Source organism: Sparus aurata, chromosome 6 (genome assembly GCF_900880675.1).
Source record: "Sparus aurata chromosome 6, fSpaAur1.1, whole genome shotgun sequence".
In the NCBI taxonomy this organism is placed as follows: domain Eukaryota; kingdom Metazoa; phylum Chordata; class Actinopteri; order Spariformes; family Sparidae; genus Sparus; species Sparus aurata.
This window is the reverse complement of record NC_044192.1, coordinates 23,454,319-23,476,432: the sequence shown is the minus strand read 5'-3', so window position 1 is coordinate 23,476,432 and position 22,114 is coordinate 23,454,319. Positions and strand designations below refer to the sequence as shown.

At 39.5% G+C, this 22,114-nt stretch overlaps 1 protein-coding gene across 2 annotated transcripts; it reads right to left on the bottom strand.

Moving 5' to 3' along the window:
• Positions 1-4,909: 4,909 nt before the first annotated feature.
• dgkab (diacylglycerol kinase, alpha b) lies at positions 4,910-20,768 on the bottom strand. Of its 2 annotated transcripts, XM_030420114.1 has the most exons (24): positions 20,364-20,768; positions 19,558-19,639; positions 16,637-16,713; positions 16,238-16,382; positions 16,018-16,092; positions 15,851-15,900; positions 14,956-15,030; positions 14,702-14,818; positions 14,479-14,596; positions 13,772-13,860; positions 12,405-12,515; positions 12,226-12,324; positions 12,064-12,114; positions 11,034-11,107; positions 10,711-10,785; positions 10,536-10,621; positions 10,269-10,358; positions 10,004-10,164; positions 8,854-8,918; positions 8,671-8,761; positions 8,387-8,567; positions 8,145-8,265; positions 7,550-7,610; positions 4,910-6,757 (listed from the first exon to the last, which is right to left on the bottom strand). In XM_030420114.1, the coding sequence occupies exons 2-24, from the start codon at positions 19,628-19,630 to the stop codon at positions 6,677-6,679; spliced, it is 2,166 nt and encodes a 721-aa protein (XP_030275974.1). In that variant the 5' UTR covers positions 19,631-19,639; positions 20,364-20,768; the 3' UTR covers positions 4,910-6,676. The 2 variants fall into 2 exon arrangements, with proteins under 2 accessions (XP_030275974.1, XP_030275975.1); XM_030420115.1 differs by lacking the exons at positions 13,772-13,860; positions 14,479-14,596; positions 14,702-14,818; ... (5 more) ...; positions 19,558-19,639; positions 20,364-20,768 and adding an exon at positions 13,519-13,731.
• Positions 20,769-22,114: the final 1,346 nt, after the last annotated feature.

Below are 22,114 nucleotides of genomic sequence, written 5' to 3'. Positions count from 1 at the left end.
TTGGCTGCTTCGACAAAGGGCGGGTCCCTGCCCAAACATGGTGAACGGGGCGGTGGAACGTTCCGGGTCGTCAGCCAATCGGCGCCGGGATTGGCACAGACGTTCTTCCGTGTGACGCACGCACGGGATTCCATTGACGCAAGAGTCGGGGGAGCGTGCGTTCTAAATATAAACCAGAACGACAGCGGGGCTCACGTGGGGCTATTACTAGATGAAAAGTGCTAAAAATAGCTGTAGTTTGGAGGCGCAGACGTTTTATGACTGGAAATGAAGATTATGGTATATTACGACAGGAAGGTGTGTTATCACGTGACACAGCAGGAAACACCTGAACGTTTTCTGGATAAAATGTCCCACAAAACTGTGCCATGTGCCAAAACTAAACTTTTCGAGGAAAACGTACACACATCTATTCAGGATCTACATTGTAAACACTTGTTTTGTTTTTGAAACAAACACTTAATATATTCATTAATGATTAATGAATACATGACTTTCATCAATAAATGGTAAATTTATAGCTGATTGAGTTTAATTCATAGTTTTTTTCTCTTTTAACAAATGATAAAATGCTTTATAAACCATTTATCAAGCAATTGTTTGTTTATTTTTTGCAAAAGTGAAACTGATGTTCATAATACTTTGTAAATGGTTAATAGGTAATGTGTAGTTTAACTATAAATATTATTTGGGATGGCCATTGCAAAGTTGCAACTGATAGAATAGAATAGCTTTTTTTGTCCAGCCAAAGCAGGAAAGTTTCTCTGGTCTCACTAGGAAAATATGTTTGTGAACCCTTAAAATTGCTAATAAAATATTTTTAAATAGCATTTCTTTGAGACTCTTGATAAATTCTTTAACTCTTAAAATGGATATGTAATATAAATGGTTATAAATGAAGCCACATCCAGACAGACTGTATTGTGCCCTCCACATAATTAGTCCCACAAACAGGGCCGTAGCAAAAATTTCTGGACTCTAGCTATTCTCTGTGGGCCTCTCACCACATCCAGGGACGTTCATTCCCTATTCACATGATCAGAGCCCTTTACTCAGCGCCGCCTCAGTGATACACGCACCTGACAATTACAAATGTTTACCCTTTAAATCCAAGAGGTATGAAATGACAAACCATGCCCATGTCACATCCATATGTCATCATCATCAACAGACATTTTGCACTATGGATGTCACAGCCTCAGCTGTAGGTGTCCGTTTCCCAGCATCAATTAAAGCATCACCCAATACCCTTCATGTCATAACTTTTCCACATCTACCAATAAAACCACTGTACAGTAACACCCGAACCCTCTCTGGGGATCTCTGGGAGTGATCTGTTTCCTTTACGTATGACGAGAGTGAGAGGGATCATTCAGGGCGACAAAACAGTTGTGATTTTCTCGGAAGAGGAAAGAAGCTGCAGCTGATGCGACTACGCAGCTTTGCCTGAAATGAATGGAGTTAATTACAGGGGTTGGACTGTGACGCTGTGTCAAGAACAGGATGAATATAATAAAATAACAGACAAGACCAGACATGTTCTTTCTGCAAGTCTCTTCCATTTGTCATGCAGGAACACACACGCTGACAAATAGTGCACGCATATCCTACAAGAACATTGTGCATGGTGCAAGTGAGGACATCTGCGAGGTTAAATCATTAAGACTTAAGCATACTGTAATGAATGTAGTTGTGTTCAGTTCAGTTTATTGTTAAAGGTAGGCATGCACATGTTTAATTCTCTTCACGTCAGTATGCAGAAATGATGATATACATTGGTCTTTTATACTAATTATCAGTGTTGGAGAAACTACTTTGCAAGCGTAACTTGTAAAACTACATGTAGTTCAGCCTGGCAGTAGTTTGAACAAACTACATTTCTCGAAATAGAAAATGTAGTTTCTCGAAATGTAGTTTGTTAAACTACTGCTAAAAAAAAGTAGTTTAAGCAGTTTAAGCAACTACTTATACTCATTATACTCATTTAACTCAGTGTTAAATAAATCAACATATGGTGTCTGTGAAACAAAATATAATATCCTACAAAAAAATTCACATGCCAGAAGAAATATGCCTCTCAACTCGAGAGGAAAAAGTCGAAAGAAGTAAAAATTATTGTTGTTTTCGGCTTGCAGGGCTCACACGTGAACACGTAGCTCATGTCTGTAGATGCATCTATAGCCAACATGTACATGCTCAAATATGGCCGTGGCTGGGCTGGTGCGTTCGGGGCGCGTCGGTGGGAGCGGGAGGGCTGTCCATGACATGCTTGTGCCATATGAGCACTGCCTTCCTTGGCACAAAGACCCACCCACTCTGTGAAGCATTTGAGTGCTGCCAGGGCGAGCCAATCAGAGGCAGTGTTGGCTTGGCATGTCATGACATGTTTCATGCCTTTTTTCAAAGAAAAATAAAATAACTTATGTTATATAGTTCTTTTTTAAATAAAAAATATTTCATGTTATTGGTCAAAATTGTAGTTTGTATATTGAGTAGTTACTACAAAAAATAACCCAAAAAGTAGTTGAATTACTAGGCGCAGCACAAAATATGAATGTAGTTTAACTACCAGCAAGTTACAGCAAATTGTAGTTAAACTATGTAGTTCCACTACATGTAGTTTACATCTCCCCAACACTGCTAATTATACGCTAATGAGGCTACAGATGTGCATTGTTTGTCTGTAGTGGAACAAAGTACATTTACTCAATTACTTAAAGTCGTTGTGACATATTCTATATCAAAGAAGTGTTAAATGGCTATGTATTCCAACAGTAGTCACTGTTGTAGAGTGTTTGGTCAGTCTCTCCTCCCCCCACTCATGCAGGGATAGAGAAAAGAAATGTTGTGGTATCCCTGCCACTTTATCCAATCAGGACAGAGAACTCCATAAGGAGGTGGCCCTGCATGCTTGTGAATGCGCAGAGAGCAGAATCCTCCTGTTGCCGATTCTCGCTGTGTTCATGTGGTGACGAAGAGAGGAGGGAGGGGATTGCTGACTGCAAATTGCACAGGAAGTTAGCTAAATCCCCGATAACACTTACAGCAGCTTTACACACAAGTTGAGACGCGCAGACTTTTTGGAATTCTACTTAAAGTGAAACTCAAGTGAAAAAAACTCAAAGTGACATTTTTTGTATATCAGTCAAACCTTCATGTAAAAGCATAATTACGACGAAAGAGGCACTTTTAAGATTGACTGTATTTTTCATTTTCGGCTCAAACTCATTTTCAATGGGAGTGCATGGGGCACTTTTACGGGAGCATCAAAATTGCTATTTTTAAAACATTAAGAGGGTTCGACACAACACGAAACTTTGCTTGTAGTATCACCAGGGTCTCTACACATGAACATGAGCATTGAGAACAATGTTTGTGTACACAGAGTTTACTAAAAAGAAAGTTTTTGAACAACTCACCTTAGCAGTAGCTTTTTCCTCTCGCCGTTGTCATGGCAGCCCAGACGTGTCGATCTCCAAATGTGATGTAACATGGAGGTCAGTTAAGGTGGACTGCTCCTAAAGCTTAGTTCCATATAAATGCACGGATAATTTGTTGTTTTGTCGTTAGCGAAAAACAATATTGGCGTTGAAGTTGAAAAGGAGCCTCATATAAGAAACAATACTCAGATCAAAAGCTGGAAAGGTCACATGTGATATCGCGTGGATAGGAGCGACTAGGAGCGGATCAAGCTACTGCTACTATGACTTCGGAGGTTAATACTGTATGTTTTATTCCACAGATCTAATTCGAATACAAAAATACAAATCAACTAATGAATTTGGATGTTTTGCTGTGGATCAAGCTACCCAGCCAGAGTAATTGGACTCAGTCAAAGGCATTGCTTTGTGCTGCAAACTGGTGAGGACATAAGGGTTTGGGTGAAAAAAACATTATGAATTGTCTTAAACACATACAATATTAGACTAGGTAAAGCGTGGATCATATGAGGTCAGAGTAGACATTTACAGCAGGAAAACGATTGCATAATGTTACATCAAAATATATCTAATCTTACTTGAGAGACATGCCCCATGCATTCCCAATGTAAATTAAACCAGTCCCACCTTTACAGGCTGAAACATTAAAATGTTGAAGAAACGTGTTGTCAAGAGGTTGACCCGATTTTGTGATTTACCTGAAGCATGCCCACTGTCTCTTTGACAATCTCACTTGTTCTGTCTAGTTTCTTCCACATTCTTGAAACATGTCAGTTTGTATGCATATTTGGTTTATATACAGTTGTTGACTTCAGGCCAGAAGGCTTGTAACATTTCTGAATATCTTTTACAGACATATTTTCAAAGACATGTCCCACACATCTAACAATAAGCAGACCAAACAGAGATAAAAACTTCTGATCCAGACAAGCCGAGTGACCTTTACCGGAGCAAATTCAGTCTTGCTTCATCAGCTCTGAATAATCCTTTATACTCAAAACAAGTCTGACAAGATTTCAGCTCTAAGTATAAGATTATTCCACTTTCTCGTTCACATTTGCATTTAGATTTTCATTTGCAGTGTGTGCATATGGAAATATATTTGTTTAATCTTTCATTTCCACCAGCTCCCCTCTCTGCTCTTTCCACCATCGTCTCCAACCCTCATTGTCAGTCGCTTTTTATGTCTGATGCCTTCTTCCATCGCGCACACACACACATACACAGACACACATGCACACACGCGCACACACGTCATCTACACTGAACTCGCAGTAAACCTTTGCTGTTACCTCTGGATTAGTCCTCCTGCTTCCTCTCCCACACCGACACAAAGCCCGCCTCATTGTAGCTGCCAGGCTTTGGTATTAAAGCGATTTAAGGAACTTAGATCTAAAACTTTCAATAAGTGGGCTGCATGTAGAGTCATACCGCTTATACACAATACTGAGAATAAATCCACCAGTCAACACTTTGAAATATGAGCATTGTTCAGTGCTGATAAACATTCTTTCTTACAGACAGGCGTGAGAGTACATGTCATACATGTTTTTACAGGCAAATTTTTCTACATTGCTATAAGCAGCGTTTAAGCAGCATATTACTGAGATCCGTTGTCTTTAAGGTATGCTGCCATTTGTCATTAGTGCAAGATTTTGATGAAAACTAGGGTTTTTGTATCCCTGTGACGAACACTGCCTCATTCCACTGTAATAACTCCTTTAAGAGCTTAATATTTAGCTGCTTGAAAGTCAGACAGTGTATTACAACAAGACAAATGTAAATCCTATTCCTTTTTAAACAAAACCTGTAATGGGCCATACCTGCCATATGAGCCTCATGACAGCACATCATTGTCAAGACACACATACGAAAGACAATTACACAATTTTACATTTAGACAAGAAAATAAATGAACATAAAAGCATACCATGTGTATACAAGTACAATGAAAAGTTGACACATTACGCACATCACTGAAACAAAATCTTATGTGACAGGAGAAAAAAAAGTATGCTAAGCTTATAACATTCATATTCTATTTGCATGACCAGTTTTAATCAATGTGAGAATCTCATTTAAAGGAGACCTATTATGCTTTTTTTCCTTATTCCCTTCCTTTCCAATGTTTTATTCCGTTTTTTGTTTATGTAAAAGATCGTGAAAGTTGAAAAGATAAAAGTCCATGCCAACAAGAGTCCCTTTCTACCACAGAAAACACTGCTCCCGAAGTGCACAAAATGCAATGTCAGTAGTCCTGCCTTCATTTCTGCGACTGTGTGACATCACTACATCACCCTGTTACTGTGGGTCACATTTGCATTACTTATGTCTATATTCACGGTAGAGGGGAAGCTAATTGGAAAACACAGCTTGAAGAGACAGGAGCTAAAACAGAGTGTTTCAGACGGGGGGGGGACATTGTAGCAGTAATGGACAGTATGAGAAAACTGAAAAATGTGCATAATATGTTTCCTTTAGAAGATGATGCAAAGACATAAATTGTCAACAAAGTTACTGGATGCCAATACAAGGAAAACTAACATCACTCTTGTCTAATACAATGGGAAGCTGTTACTGATACTAAAGTCAGTGGAGCTATATCAAAGCCTCTCAGCCAAGTACTTCCAAGACTCATTTCTAATGAAAAGCCAATCTTTATAAAACCACATTCAGTCACAATCCAGTAAGTGTTTCTCATGTTATTTCTTCAGCCTATTTCAGAAACTCTAAAAACACTGACATGATAAATACTTTTTTTCCAGTTGGATGAACAGTGACATTGACGGACAGGAGAACATACAGGTAGGAAAGTGTTGTTGGACGAGGTAAGTGAGCTTCTGAAGGCTGAACAAAGCCGGTTCGTCACCAGTTGCACCAGGAAGTACACATGAAACAAGACACTAGTCCAAGTTATAAGCTATAGTATCCATATACACAACATGCTCTGCTCTTATATTTACAATAACAAAATATGAATGCGATACAATTAGTTGGCACACAATAGCAGCGATCAGACTGAGTGTGCACTTTTGTTTTGGTCTGTCAGTGTGGTCTCTGCCTAAAGTGTCTGAAATAATCTAAATATACATACACACTAATACCTAACAATAAAAACACACAATTACACACTTAGCGATGGATTATCTCTTTTAAATACTCTTAAATACCTGCATAATTTTTCAGAATAGTACAGGTGGTCTGCTGTGACGGACGACGCAGTGGAAACATAAAATCTACTTGAGATGAAAGAAGCCGGATGGTTTTGTTGCTGCAGCCATCAGCATGTTAGCTTGGTTCTTGTGAGATATGTGGATCTATGATGAATTGAAAAAAAAAACAACACAATTTTGGTTAATTCATCTGATCAGCACATTGTAATTGATAAGTTACGCAAAAAAACTTTGAGTTTAGAGCAAGTTCGTCCCCTTTATCTTTTTTCCTTTATTCCCCTCAACTTTATTGACCAGCAAAAAACTCAAACAACAGCAATATGTAGGGGCATAGGAGGAGAAATAAATATCGATTCTTCCCTTTGTCCTAAAATAAACTAATTGTGTGCTTTTACTTTGAAGACACATCACTTCCTGTGTTACAGCAGCTCCCTCTGGCCCAGCTCCAGTATCCACCCTGAGCAGCCAATCCTACCTGCTTTAAATGACGTCAGATGCTTAATCAGTGTGTAAAGGAGAATGCACTGGCTCCAGACACGAAGCTGACAGTTTACAAGCTACATGTGGTTAAAACTAATGCAGTTCAATACAACAAACCTGCAATAAATCCTCAAATCGTGAAAAGTTACAATGTTCAGTTTTTTGTTGAGACTGTTTTAGAGAGTTCAGATCATTTTCGAGGCTGCAGATTGTGGTGTAGTCGAGTTGTACAACCTCAAACTCAATATCTTGTATATCCAATATTCATCAATGAGAGCAGAGTATTTATTATCTCACCTGGCAGCTGTTTTTGATTTTGCTTTACTGTAGTAGTGACTGAATTAACTCAACAAAGCTGCACCATACAACACTGTAACCACTTGGATTATTTAATATAATATGGAATATTTGAGTCTTGAGATGAGGCATTGGATTAGAATGGTTAATAACACTTACAGTACATGGAGGCTGCATCCAGGGCTCCCCATCGATCTGCATGGGCAGGGGTTTGATGGTCCTGCATAGAGGGAGGAGAGACAATGAGATTGAATAAGGCTCGACTTTTTATACTGTGTGTGAGCTTGATGTCAGGTGTGTGTATGTTGACAGCAGACTGCTCAGAGAGGGATAAAACACAGTTACACAGAACTTTGTTATAATCTTTAATGTTATTTTTATGACTTCACTATGTGGTCATTTTCTTTTGGAGTTATTGTATGTAGCTGTGTTATAACTAGAGTCAAACTGAATTACTGGCCAAGTGTTTTCAATTCAGTGTTTCAGTCATGTTTCAAGCAAACATGCCAAACATTTGCTGCTTCTTAAATGTGAGGACTTGTTGCTTTTCTTTGTCATGTATAATAGTCTTTGGGTTTTGGACTGTTGGTTGGACAATAGAAGCAACTATAAGGCGTCACTTTGGGCTTGTGATGAACATTTTTTCATCATTTCCTTACACTTTATAGATTAAACATTTAATCAATTAATGGTTAAAATATAATGGAACTAGTTGTTAGTTGCAGCCCAACATTTGAAGGTAAAAATACAGAACCTGATGGTAATTTGGGAAGTCTGTGCCAGTCTGTGCCCGGCACTCTTCAGTCCAGTGTAGATCTGGCCCATCTCTATGACTCCTTCCAGCCCCACCACCTCCAGACGCTTATCGCTTATATCTGTGGAGCGACAACATGCACAGATCCAATTCAAATAAGCTGATGGCAACCACATGCAAGAGGGCAGAAGGGCTTATTGACAATATTAGGGACACTAAAAATGACATGTGAGATCATGCACCTTGTGAGATTGTTTTCAGCTGTTCAGGGTCAGTGATGACTTCACTTGACTCCACGTTTGGCACACCCTCAGGCTTCTTGGACTCGCCCCAGAGGTTGGAGCCTCCGTGCATGCTGGGTATGTTAAGGACAGCTATGCCTTCCAGGGACATGCTGCTCAGGTCCAGAGGTCTCCCACAACACTGGTAGAAGCAAAACAACAATTGTTTTCTGTGCACAGAGTTGAAGAAACATTATCCATCGTGTGAGTGTCAGATGATTCATTTTGGTATTTGAAATTCAAACCTCAATCGTAAAAGAGTCCTTCACATTCTTGCAGGAAGAGGAGATGGTCTCAGAAGTGGCAAACTCAAAATACCAAAGTTTGTTCTTCATTCTTAAAAACAACAGAGAACAAGAACGTTATTGATTATTAAATCTGCTTCACTAGCAAACAGTTTGGTTCACTCAGTTAGTGTGAATCCTCACCTGCTGTTGAACCTCTGGGGGTGTTTCTCTCTCATGGAGTGGAAGCGATGAGCAATAGAGGCGTCCTGCACACATGGACACGCATGCAATCATATTAAAGGGATAGTTCTGTTTTCTTGCTGTGGGGTTGTAAAAGGTACTACTCCGTAGTCAGTGTATTACCTACAGTAGAAGGCTGTTGGTGCAACCCCAGTTTTGAGAAGAAAACTGTGAAGACAGCCCTTTCTGAAGGGAAACTGAGGTCTCTTTACATACATCAATGCTCTCTTCAAAGATGGAATTTCACTAATGATTAACACCCTAAAGAACTTACAACTTATAACAATATTATTGCCATGTCTATTGAAAATCTAAATCTACGTCTAATCTTAATCTACAAGGGTAGGGAGGTGGAGAGAGAGTCTGTGTAACTGAAACTGTCATGACTCTAGAGTAATGTCTTGGTGTTATGTTCAGATTTTGGTTTTGTCTTGTATTCTCCTGCACTTGATTTCCATGCCTTTTTGTCTTGTGTCATGTTTTGATTTTCCATGCCCTCTTGTGTCATGTGTCCTTTAAGTTCTCCTGTGTATTTCCTCAGTTGCAGTTTGTCTCCCTCTGTCTGTCCGTGATGTCCTCTGTGCTCCTCCCCCTCGTTACCTCACCTGGCCTCCTCCCTCCTCTCTCTCCTCACCTATTCCTCATCTTGTCATTAGTGTCTGTGTATTTAGTCTGTGTCTTCCCTGCAGTCCATGTCTGTTCATTGCTTCTGTTTGTGTCTATTCATGCCACTGTCTGCGTCTATTCCTTTCCAGTCCCCTTGTGGTATGTTTGTGTTTTGAGTTTTCCACGTTTGATTTGTGCTTTGCCCTTTTCTTTGCACTTTGTTGAACTGTTTTATTTTGCTACTTTGTCTTCACCAATACCGGTATATGACGAAAACACTACTTCAGAGCCACCAGACTCCTTTGACAAAAACAGCATTTTTACCATGCAGAACACAAAACCTGCTGGTCTACTGCTGCCTTAATAGGTTAGTTTGTTTGAGTTATGGAGTGACTATAGTGTGTCATAACTAACCCTTTCATTCAATCAATCATCCAATAAAACAAACTATCTTTTGTTTTATTTTAGATTTCATTATTCCCCCCTTGCAGAGGTGGTGACTCACCACTCCAATGGAGAAGTAGTTGTTGATGATCTCGTAGGGCACAGGGTCCCCTGCCTCTGTGGGGTCATCCGGTATTACCTGGACGCGCCAGCGGTCCATGAGAACCAGTTCGCTAGCTTCGACCTCCTTCAGGATCTCTGTCAAGCCTGTTCCTTCATAGCCTTTTTTTGGAATTAAAAAGAGGCAGAAAATTTGTATCAATTAAGGCTCCAGTGGTGGTGCGAATTCCTCAGTGTTGGTTGAAGTAATGTGTTGCTGGTTCTACCTCCTCCCCAGCGTAGACAGCGAGCCAGGTCATTCCCAGTGCCTAGAGGCAGGACAGCTACTGGAGGACGCACCTGGAGGTCTTCTTTGTCTGAAATCACAGGTACACTTCTTAAACCTTAGATATTATTATTATTATTATCATTATCATTATTATTATTATTATTATTATTAATAATAATAATAATAATAATAATAATAATAATAATAATAATAATAATAATAATAATAATAATAAACCTCTGAAAAAAACAAACACCTGAAGTACCTATAGCATCCAGGAGCCACCCGACAGTGCCGTCTCCTCCACAAGCCAAGATCCTGTACTGGTGCAGATTGCGAAAGAAATGTAGTCTGTAGAAACAATGACAACATTAATGTGAAGAAACAAATGAAGTGTATAGTCCAATTGTAAGTGTCATAGTGGTGAAAGTCCGCTGTACCCTGGAGCAGGACCCCCGTTGGAGAGGTTGTAGACTTGACGCGGGTTCAGCAGATACTGAAACTTCCTGAGCACTCTGTGGACAACATAAAAAACATAACGCACACTTATCAAAGCATCCAGACAGAGTGTGAGAGGGCCCATTATATTGGAAAAATGGCAAAACATCATAATTTGTGTTCCTGAGGAAAACATCTAAAAGTGTACACATTTTTTCAGAAGTACTGCACATTGCAAAAAATATACTACTAATACTACTTATCATTTATCATTTGTCACCACCGTTCCCACCATTATTTAAAGCATATATTTAAAGCTGCTTACCGTTCACCCTGCTTTCCGCCACTTTTTGGGTTTACAAACACCAGCAGAGGGTGGGTGTCTGGAATTGGAACAATCTAAAGAAAAAGATGAAGATCTGATTGATTATGTAAAATATTATAAAAACACATTTATAATATTTTAGGAGATGAGGACACATGCTGTGAGTTGAATAGATAAGATTTAATTTTTTTTTTTTGTGTTTCATGTTTGCGTCCTATCTCGCACTAAAAAAGCGTTTTCTTTCTTTAACATTTAAACATTATAATGATAAACTGTAATCCCCAGAACAGATACTTAAATGCCCAGAATATTCAACAGAAACATGTTGGCAGTGAATGTTAAAAAAATGTACTTAAACTCATATTTTGAAGAGAGGTGTCTCTCCAATCTTTTAAGTCTGCCATGACAACTTGTTATCGTTGCAATAGATTGAAACCAACAAGATTTGAAGCTGCTGAAAGATGTTGCTCTTTATAAAGGAGATGTGTAACAAAACAACAGCCCCTTTTCAAGCTTATAATAGGTGAGGGTCTGGTCCTTTTTAACTTAAAGGTGTGTGTGTAGGATCTATTAACAGAAATGAGCTCCCAGTCTGGACTGCTAGAGGTAACAGTCAGCAGCTGTTACAAGGTACTCTCATGGCGTGCTGCCCTCTATTTGTTTGGAGTACAATTAGACAGCTGGCCAATTCTTACATATTGTACCTTTTTAAAAGATGAGTCATGTTCTCAATGTTAAAGGCCAATAAATCTGACACAATGGACCTTTAAACAGTGGATCAGTGGGTATGTCCCTGAAGAAGCGGAAGTCACAATGACTTCATCCAACACACTGTTCTGAACCAACATGCCCACTGGAACAGTCCTTTTAAAATATGACGAATCATGAAAATTGGAGATTCTCCCAAAAGCAGCGATATACAGATGGTAGTGTGCGCAGACAACTTGAAAGGGACCTCACAGGGAAAACACATGGGTGTACAGTTGGAAAAGGAATAAAAGTGTGTAGGACGATTTTAATAACACCGGACCTGTAGGACATGGCCATCAGGAGTGACATTTAACAAGCTGGTGTCCTCCTCCTGCAGGAAACAACAGACAATTAACTCTCAATAATATGAAAAAATCTAAAAAAAAAAAAAAAACTGCTTGAGTGTGTTGGTGTTTTTTCGTTTTTTTTTTCTTCATTTTACCTTTGAGACAGCGTATATGGCCCATGGAGGGAGTATATGATCTCTCAGTGGCCCACAATCACAGGTCGCTAAGCCGGAGAGAAGACACTCATCGTGACGCTAAAAGAGAGACAAGACTCAGTGAACGTCCTCCCTCTAATGCATTCGTTAATGTCCACAGAAACTAACACAGTCCTCACCATCTCCTGACACCACACACAACGCCTTCCCACTAAAGCTTTTATCTTCTTGTGGCAGACCTGACACTTGGTGGAGTTACAGTCAGCTCTGATCCAGTCGTGAGCTGCTACCTGAGACACAGAGGAGCAGGAAAAGAGAGGTGAAAATGTGTAACACGTCACAATTTCTTATATCCTTAACACAAGTATAACAGTGCTCACTCCAGTGGTGCCAAACAACAAGACAACCATGAACGAATGCAAGAAAAAATGGTGCTGCTATAGCTTAATGAGAGAGCACACCACACCCTCTGTAGTGTAGCTGCGAAAGTTGAAGACGGCCTCAGATTCGTGACTTTTTCAGCTAACCATCGACAGGCTGACATGCACCACCAGATCAAATATGCTAAAGCACACTAGCTCCTCAAACCTTCCGAAGCAGCTGAGGGTAATTTGGCACAGTGTGATTCAGTGAGTTTTGGCTGTGACTCTACACCGGAAAAGGACAGTGAACAGATCATTGTCTATGCTTGTGCAAAATCAGGATATTTTAACAGATGTACGGAGCAGAATGTGCTGAGCGTAAAAAAAAACACTGATGGATCTCAGTTATTACTGACTAATGCATCGTAATGTTCCCTGTTGTTAATGTGTTTACTGCTGCTGCCACTTGGTTTTTGGTCAGTGAAAAGGGAACTGACGTGAATTAATTCACATGACAAATATCAGCTTGACCTAAAAAAACTGTAGTTCTACAACAATAATAACAAATGAAGGGTCCGCTTACCCTTAGTTTTTATCTGATGCGACCAAGAGGCTTTAAAGGAGAAATCTGGTGATATTCTATTTTAAAAAATTTTTAATTGCGGTTGGTGTTTTCTTTTGTTCCAGTGTACATGCATACTAAACAATATATGCATTGTTTATTTTAAAGGATAAGTTCACCAAAAATGTTAATTTCAGTCTCTATACACTATGCCGATGGCAAGTCGGGTGAAGTTTCACAGTCCACAAAACATCTCTGGAGCTTCCCAGCAAAACAGTGTTAAAGCGTTCTCCTAAATAACTGAGGAAGATGATAACTTGTTTTAAAACATAAAAATACAAATACAATACAAATAAAAGCTTGTCTTACCTAATCCAAGTATCCAAAAGCCCCAGTATCCCAAATGTATGTGAAAAGATGGGGTGTTAGAACTGAGAGGCGGACTAATGCATTATTGATTTTGGTCTTTTCATCTGCATTGTCTGACAATAACAAAAATACAGAATATCACCTGACTTCAAAAGTCAAAATCTCTTTAAAATGTTTGAAAAAGTCATAACCAGTCATAAAGACAAATGAACGTGAGGTTCTATGAGAGAAGTAGGGTCGTTGTGCTCCTTACACCAATCTCCTTTTTAGATTTGACGAAGGTACGAGCACAGGCTTCAGGATTTTTGTTGGCACACTGACTGTGGACGGTGTACTTGCAACCTGTAGAAGAAAAATTAATAGTACAGAGATAAATGAGTTCAAGACAAATCTGAGTTTGTCTGCCATTTAAAACTGACTGGAATAAATGATTTTGTTCTTTGTTGATATGAACTGAAACACCAACCATTGCTGCTGCTGCTCCTTTAACAGTAATATGTCTTAAAAATAAGGTTGATTTTGAGTGACTCTTTAAGTAGTTTAAGTACACAGAAACTGCTTATGTGTCAAGAACACCTGATTTACATTCATTTAGCTCAGGTTTTGAGAAAATGTTTCATTTTGAAAATTAAGATGAATTATTAATTAATTAAGATTAAGCTCTCATGCCAAGTCTGTCAAAATCAAACAGGCTGCAGATCTCTTGTCATAAAAACCTTTTCAACGACCCAGAATTGTCAAAATAGTTTTCTAGTGTATCAAAGATCAATAGTTAAAAGATGAAACTAATTCTTCAGACAGCGTCAGTCTTGGATTTGATGTTGTCCTGTACTCAGTTAAACTCTCTCAGAGAAATTCCTCAGATGAGATAAGAGACTGCTTGAAACTGAACTCCTCCTCTTCATCAGTGCTGTGTGTGAGGAGCGTGGCTGCCCCCTAATGGCGGGTGTGAGGTCTTACAGTTGCAGCAGAGTCCCTGCTTCCCGAGGCCGAGCAGCATGCTCTGACACACGCTGCAATAGGTCGGCTTGTTGAAATGCTTCATACTCCAAATATGCTGCCCATCTCTCTCTGTCATCTGTGAAAGGGGGAGAGAAAACATTTCAAAGGATGAAGGAAAAGAAAAACAGGAAAGTCACATGGATGTTGGTTATGAAGTGAAGTCAAATGTTTGCTTTGTGACCTTCAGTCCAAGCAGAACGAGTAAAGGCACATTGTTCATGCCTCCCTTCACCCATTCCTCCAGAGTGACTGTCCCACTGTCGTCCACATCGATGGCTGTCATCATGTCTTTGAGCACCTGTCCAATTACAAGACATCTGCCCATTATTTATCATCCAGCTCCTGTGTAGACAACATCTTTTTTGTTTCTTTTATAGAAAAAAATCACACTGTACAAGCTTAATAATGAACAAGACATAAAAAAGAGACTCATACTGGTCTGAGTTCAGTCACATCCCAGCCCAGGTAATCAGCAGCTCGCATCATCTGGGTGATTATACGATCCACCTCCTGATGGAGAGACAACAAGGCTCACATTCACAGTGGACACTGGTGCAAAATACTGTACCCTATTATTATAGCATGTGCTGGACATCCAAAAGCAGGCACTCAGTCTCAGCAAGTATACAACTCCACAAAAACATTAATCCTGCAGATGTGGAAGCCATTTTCTGATCTAGTACCAGTGCTGTAAAAAGCAAGTAATTAAGTAACTTAAGTAAAAGTAAAGATATTGTGTTAAACTTATACTTTGGAAAAGTAAAAATGATATTCTTCTTCTGATATTAAATGCACTTAAGTATCCAAAGTACAAGTAATAAGTCAATTCTACATATATTGACATGCATACTGTATGCTATAGGTGAAACGATTATCAGCCTGGCTGAATATCGCGTCCAATATTCAGCATTTTACTGATTATCAGAATCGGTGCTTTTTTTAAATGCGATTTCTGATCAAATAAGTTATTTAAAAATGTGATATGATTGCTCTGATGCAGTATGTAATATGCAAAGAAACTAGTAACTAAAGCTATCCAAACAATGTAGTGGAGTAACAGTACCATATCTGTCTTGTAAATGTAGTGGAGTGGAAGTATAAAGTAGCAGAAAATGAAAATACTGAAATATCAAATCCAAATATCAGACATCAGTCTTCCTTCAATTCTACTAGTATCGGCCCTGAATAAACATATTGATCAATACCTAATTTAGATGTGAGAATACAATATTTGACTCAATTTTCTTTGCAGGCAGAACAGTGTCAGCTGTTCCCACCTCTGGAATCCTGCACGTTACTGAAAACAAACAGAACAGTTAGAGTAACTTACAGAGCTGTCGAGAAGTCCATTGTTGTCTTTATCGTAAAGTTTGAATGTAACTAGAAATGAAACAAAAAGTCAGTCAGTAATCAAACCATTGAACAAGCATTCATTCAGTGCAGTTATACAGTATAAACATTTATCAGAAATGGTGTAAAAAGGTTGATTTAACCAACATTCAAGCTTCTCTCTGGGCTGTCTTTCCTCCAGCACTGAGAAGTAACAGGACACATCACGAAGAAAAACCCCACCTGAAAGAAAAGAAGAAGTGGACAGCACCTTTTGATAAATGGCATGAATTTTTGTAGTTCTGCAGTCTGAAAGCAAATATTCTCAAGCCCAGTGCTTTTCTTTTAACGCTGTAAACAAGAAGGTGAGACTTTCAAAGTAACATACCCGCTTTATGCAGAGTGCACTTTGCGGCGCCATCCTGATCTACACGCTGAAAATAGCAAAAAAGGCGTTGGCAGAAATCTGCAGGGAAGTCGTCCACCTCTAGGTAGGTCTTCAGAAAGAGACAAAAGCCCTGCGCATCGACGCACTGAGGAAAGACAGAGTCATTGTCAGGAGACTCACAATGGGATTACTCCTCGATAGTTTTACTTGTGATTTTGTAGAAAGTTTCAGGGAATAAAATCTTTTAAATTTGCAACAAATTACAGGAAAAAAGGATGCGGCCTACTTCAAATGGACAGACTCCATATAACAGCTAATGCAACTGAGTGCACAAGATAAGAAGAGAGTCGATACTTCCAATATTAAAAAGAGGAAAAAAAGAACTGGTGCATGACTCACCTCTCCAAAGCTATGCTGAGCCAGCCGACCCCTGGGGTGAAACTCCTTAATCACATCTTTCACACTCAAAGTGCTATCTGCAAAGAGAGGTCAGAGAGTGAATCGACAACAAACAGCAACATAAGAAAAGAATAAAATGTTCCAATGGACTGATTAAAAAATTTTCTACAGTCAAACTGGGAAGAGAAGGAGCTTAGTGACCATTCAGCCCTTTACCTGTTTGTCCCACACATTAATTACATGGCTCCTGAGTGCTAAAACTGGAAGCAAATGTCAGATCATCACTAATTGTGGACATGGACGCACTGTATGTACCCTGCTGTCAGAGGTAACACACAGCGGTGCTGTTCTCAGGTCCAGAGAGGAGCGGGTGTAATTATTCATCCATTATCCAACAGTGCAAATAACCCCCCCGCCCCCGCCCCCACCCCTTCAACCACCGGACACTAAAAGCCTACACACCCATTTCATTTCTTTCAAAGCCCCTGAGTGTACACAGAACATTTTTAGCCTCGTTACACGTTTAGCTTCGGGTCAACAGGTCTATCAAATTCTGTAAGCATGCACTCACATTTAAGGACGTGTTGTTTTCCGTTTTAGCTCTATTCTGTTGATGCTGAACGATCCTCTAGAGGAAAGTCATGGAGGGTTTTTCTGTGTTGATGGTGCTTGAATATGAGGAACCTCCTCAGTTATTTATGTTACAATGCTGACGTCTGATGCTTAATGATGACTGCTGCTTTCCCTTTTCAGTGAAAAGTGACTGATCTCCAAAAGGAGAGATTCTCAAGTTTGAAAGTATGCGGAAACACATGGAAGTATATCAGTGACACCTCAGGATGATTTCATCTTTCTCCTCTCGATCTCATCTGTCTTTTCAATACATTTACAGTTCACCTTCCTCATTCTCTCAGCATTTTACTTTCCTTTACTCTCCCCTGCTGGACACACAGTATAAACTAAAATAATAAGATTAAAATAATATTTTTGATTGATTTAAGTGTGTGAACTCTTGTTCTACTCATCAACTATTGCATTTACTTGTCTTTGTTCCTTTTCTTCTACCTCCATGACTCTTGGGTCCAACTATTGTGTGTTCAGTTCCTCATCACAACTCCTGATCATTATTGTTAGAAACTGTCAACGGTGGACGAAGCATTCAGTTATTTTAACGTCAGTTAAAGTACCTGTGTAGGAATACAGGTAAAGGTCCTGCATTCAATACCATAGTACAATGTACGTAAAGTATCTGAAGTAAAAGACAATCTGACTGTGTGTACGATTATTGTATTGGATTTTCTTTTAAATTGAATCGTGCTTTGCTTTCAATGCCAAGAATAAACTTGTGGAAGCTACATTTCTACCTGTGATTGACTACAGTGACATATTGGAATGCAGCCTCCTCCATTTTATCAAGCATTGACTCAGTGTACAGTGCATCTTTATGTTTTATTACAGAAGCAAAGACTCTTAGTCACCATTGCATTCTTTACGACCTGGGGTGACATCATTGTGGTAATGCCATTGTGGCATTGTGGCAACAGCAGTGGTATGTTTATATCTATAACACGATGCTGGGTTAACTTCTAAATTACCTTGGTACCCATCTCTGTCTAAGCTCTGTGAGTTACCAGCGATGCTCCTCCAAGTGGATGCTTTTTAATGCCCCTAGAGAGATTTTTTTTTTTTTTATATATTTTTTTTTGGCCTTTTGTGGCTTTATTGATAGGTCAGCTGAAGATATGACAGGAAACAGGGGGAGAGAGAGGGGGAATGACACGCAGCAAAGGGACCCGGGCAGGGAGTCGAACCCAGGTCCACTGCAGAGCCTCGGCACACGCTCTACCAACTGAGCTAAACGGCGCCCCAAGGGGGGGGGGGGTTGTGACAGATGTTCATTCTATGCACCTTGGTCATGGAATAACTGGCAAAGAAATCTGAAATTAGACACATACATAAATCTGTTGATGAATGTATGATGAATTTTATGATAACCCTATGATATAACCTAACCTATGATATAACCCTAACCCTACCTCAGACTGGTCGCTTCTTGTAAAAGAGATCTTGACCTCAGTGGGACTGACTGGTAAAATAAAGGTGAGATACAAGAATAAAACATATTACATCGAATAATTTAACTATTGTTACCGTTGTATTAATGTGGAAGTAGTGTTTACTGTTACAGCTCTAGCTGAAACTAATTACATTATATGCAGTTGGCTGCTTTAATCTGGAACACTGTGTCACATTTTATCAACTGATTATGTTCTGTAATTAAAATTCTCATCAGCAAAGTAACTTGTGGCTGTCAGCCGGATGTAGAGTAGCAGAAGTACACAGGAAGATGAAATACAAATGTTTAAGTAGGAGTACTTCAAAACTGTACCTATGTCAATGTACTTGTAGTTTCATTACACCACTACAATCAGTGTTGTTTATGATTTTAGTCATAAATGGATACAAAGGCAGTTGCGCACTTCCCAACCTATACTCAATTTTGGGGGCTGGTGCTGAAACCGTTGCAATATATCAGCTGATACGTACAGACTATTGCAATGTGGTTATCCAACACTTATGACAAAGATATGTAATAGAGGTGTGGTATTTTACATCCTAACGATAAAGCTGGTTGTCTAAAATGACTGACACTGTCAAAGTTTTCATATCAGCGCGTATCGGGCAACATGTAGGTCGACATAACTGTGATAGACCAATATCAGCTGATCGTATTTGTTAACCAATGCATCAGTTTGTCAATTGATTTCCCAAAAGAGAGATACTTTCTTTGCTTTACCCCGACAACACAGTCAGGACAGCCTGAGCTACAGAAATCAGATGGTCTCTTTATCTTTAACATGCAGTATTGACATGCTAGTAATACTAAGAACTGCAGAAGTAAGTGAGGAGGTGAGACTTACACTCCATGTACTGCTGCAGCTGGATGAAATCCACGGGAGTCAGAGTCCCCTCTGTGTCGTCGGACGCCGCCATGCTGATCAGCTGAATAAGCAAAAAGAAGGCAGTGACAGGGAGGGGAAAAACCAAAGGATGAACCTCCAGACAAGCCTCAGAAAACAAGGAGGTAGGTCTTAGGTCACCCACTGTTGTGACGGTGACTCACGTTAACTGGTTTGCCTCCATTCCTTCGATTGAACACAGCACTAATACGTCACAAACACACCTCTCTTCACAGATTGATCAAACACAGTGTCTGGTTTCAGATACTGAGATAGGCTTGGGTTGAAATGAGACCTACTGTACAATATTTAACGAGTTTATGACATTTCTATCATGCAGATTTCACACTTTCACACAAATGATCAGAGGTTTGTAACAAGATGTGAGAGGAAGAGAAGGCGCCCGCACGCAGTTACAACATATGTGTTGCAAAGTTTCCACTGATGGACAATCAACTGTCACCAGCAGGAAATGTAAAAGATTAAACTCCAGCCTTTATGGAGTTGATTGAGCTGTTAAATGTGTGCAGCTGTGCTCTCTGCACATCCCATACAGGAGCCTCTGAAATATCCAACCAGCTTAATCAGCGAGGCGCAGGACATCCAGAGAGAGAAATCAGAAATTAGCAATTAACATTAAAGGGGCTCATCCATCAGACGTGATTATTATTTAAAGTCGGGGTACCGGACTACCTGACAGGTACGACTTCTTCATTCATTCTGCTCTCTACAGCAGACAGGAGGACAGGACACCTGAGGCTTCTTACCTTTGTCTGTCCTCACACTTCAGCAGCAGGTGAATTAAAGGCTGTCCAGAGCTCCACAACACGGAACTTTGCCGGTTGTCTGCAGCTGGTGCTTGTGGGTAAATGTCTGCCGCGGTATTAGCGGATATAAGGGATTAAGGATGGGCGGAGGAGGAGCTTTTAGCGACATAATTACAGATAGTGGCACCGCCTCGCGCGTGTGCGCACACACAAACACATACGCGCAGCAGGCGCGCGCACTTGTTTGATATGTTGAACCCTCTGAAACAAGCCAACAGTTTCTCTAAATACTGCGGCTCTCTGTAAGCCTAAGCTCAGCCTAGGCTACAAATATTACATGTGAACTCTCAAAACTCACATGCATGGTGATGGAGTGTTACTGAAGACCAGCTTTCAGGCCTCAACATTTAAGATGAGCGGAGAGGAGTGCCATCGTTATGCTGTTGACAAGAGGCAGCAAGTTGTTTCATCAAGCTATTAAATAACATAAGAGTAAAAATAAACCGTGAGCTCATTTTGTTGCTTAATAAGGTAGGCTGAGGTACATGAAGCATAGTCGAAACTAGAACCAGTGCAATCTCGATAAGATCAAACAACTGGGAGAGGAGAACCAGTTGGCAGGTCAAAGGTTGATCCGGTGAGGAGGTGACACTGCAGGTACCTCTGTGGTAAAAAGGTGAAGCGAATGGATGATAAATTAAATGGCCCCAATACCTGTGTCCAATTAAAAGAGCAAGATTTACCTTTGAGGGCTCTGACAGGAGGAAAAACGCAAACATAAAGGATTATTAGTATTATTAGATGCAGGGTCAGTGAGTGGAGTAGACGTTCGTCCCGATTGGTTATTTATTTCACATATGTTCCTATTATATTTGTATGTATTCAGGTATATATAAAAACTTTTCCAAATATTTAAAATATATATAAAATTTAATGACTTGTAATTGCATATATTAAACATGTTTCTACTTCTGTTCTTTACAAAATGAGAAATCCATGTACTTACATGTCAAATGTGGACTTGAGTTCATGTTTGTTTTCAGTCTAGTTGTTTTGTTAATCTGGCTGTCAATATTTCACTTTTTTAAAGTGATGGGGAGAGAATATTTTTATTTTATTCAAAGGAAATTAAGCAAGATATTTTGTTTGATTGTGTTTATTTCTAAGAATCTCAATTTAAAATTCACATTAATTGTCATACTTTTTGAATAGGTTGGACAACTTGGATAATATTACAGGTACTAATACCTTGTATTTTCTCTTTATCAAAACTGGATACTGCAGGTTGTCTGAACTTTCTTGCATATGGAAGAAGTTACGTGACCTGGGACTTGACTTGCTTTAACTCGACTTGACTTGACTTGACATATCCTGTAGCTTGGCTTGACTTAACTTCCGAAGAGAAAATGACTTCGGCCTAGCTTGTGACTTAAACTAATTGAATTTAGTCACATGTCTTCATGTGACATCACTGTTTTTCACATGGGATATCTTATATTTGACATGGACTCTGGCAAGTCAAGGTCCAAAAAAAAAAGATGTCACCCAACTCTTTCAAAAATCCACTCTCAGTGCCGCTGCATTGAAATGTTCAGGTTAATATCATACGTTGCTTATTAGACTATGACTGGCACATATGTGCACACATTTAACTCAGAGAAAGTTTTTTCTCCAGTAGATGAATTTGAAAAAAACCACAGTGCCACAATTTGCACAAACATATGACATAAAAAACAACATTTTGGAGTGGA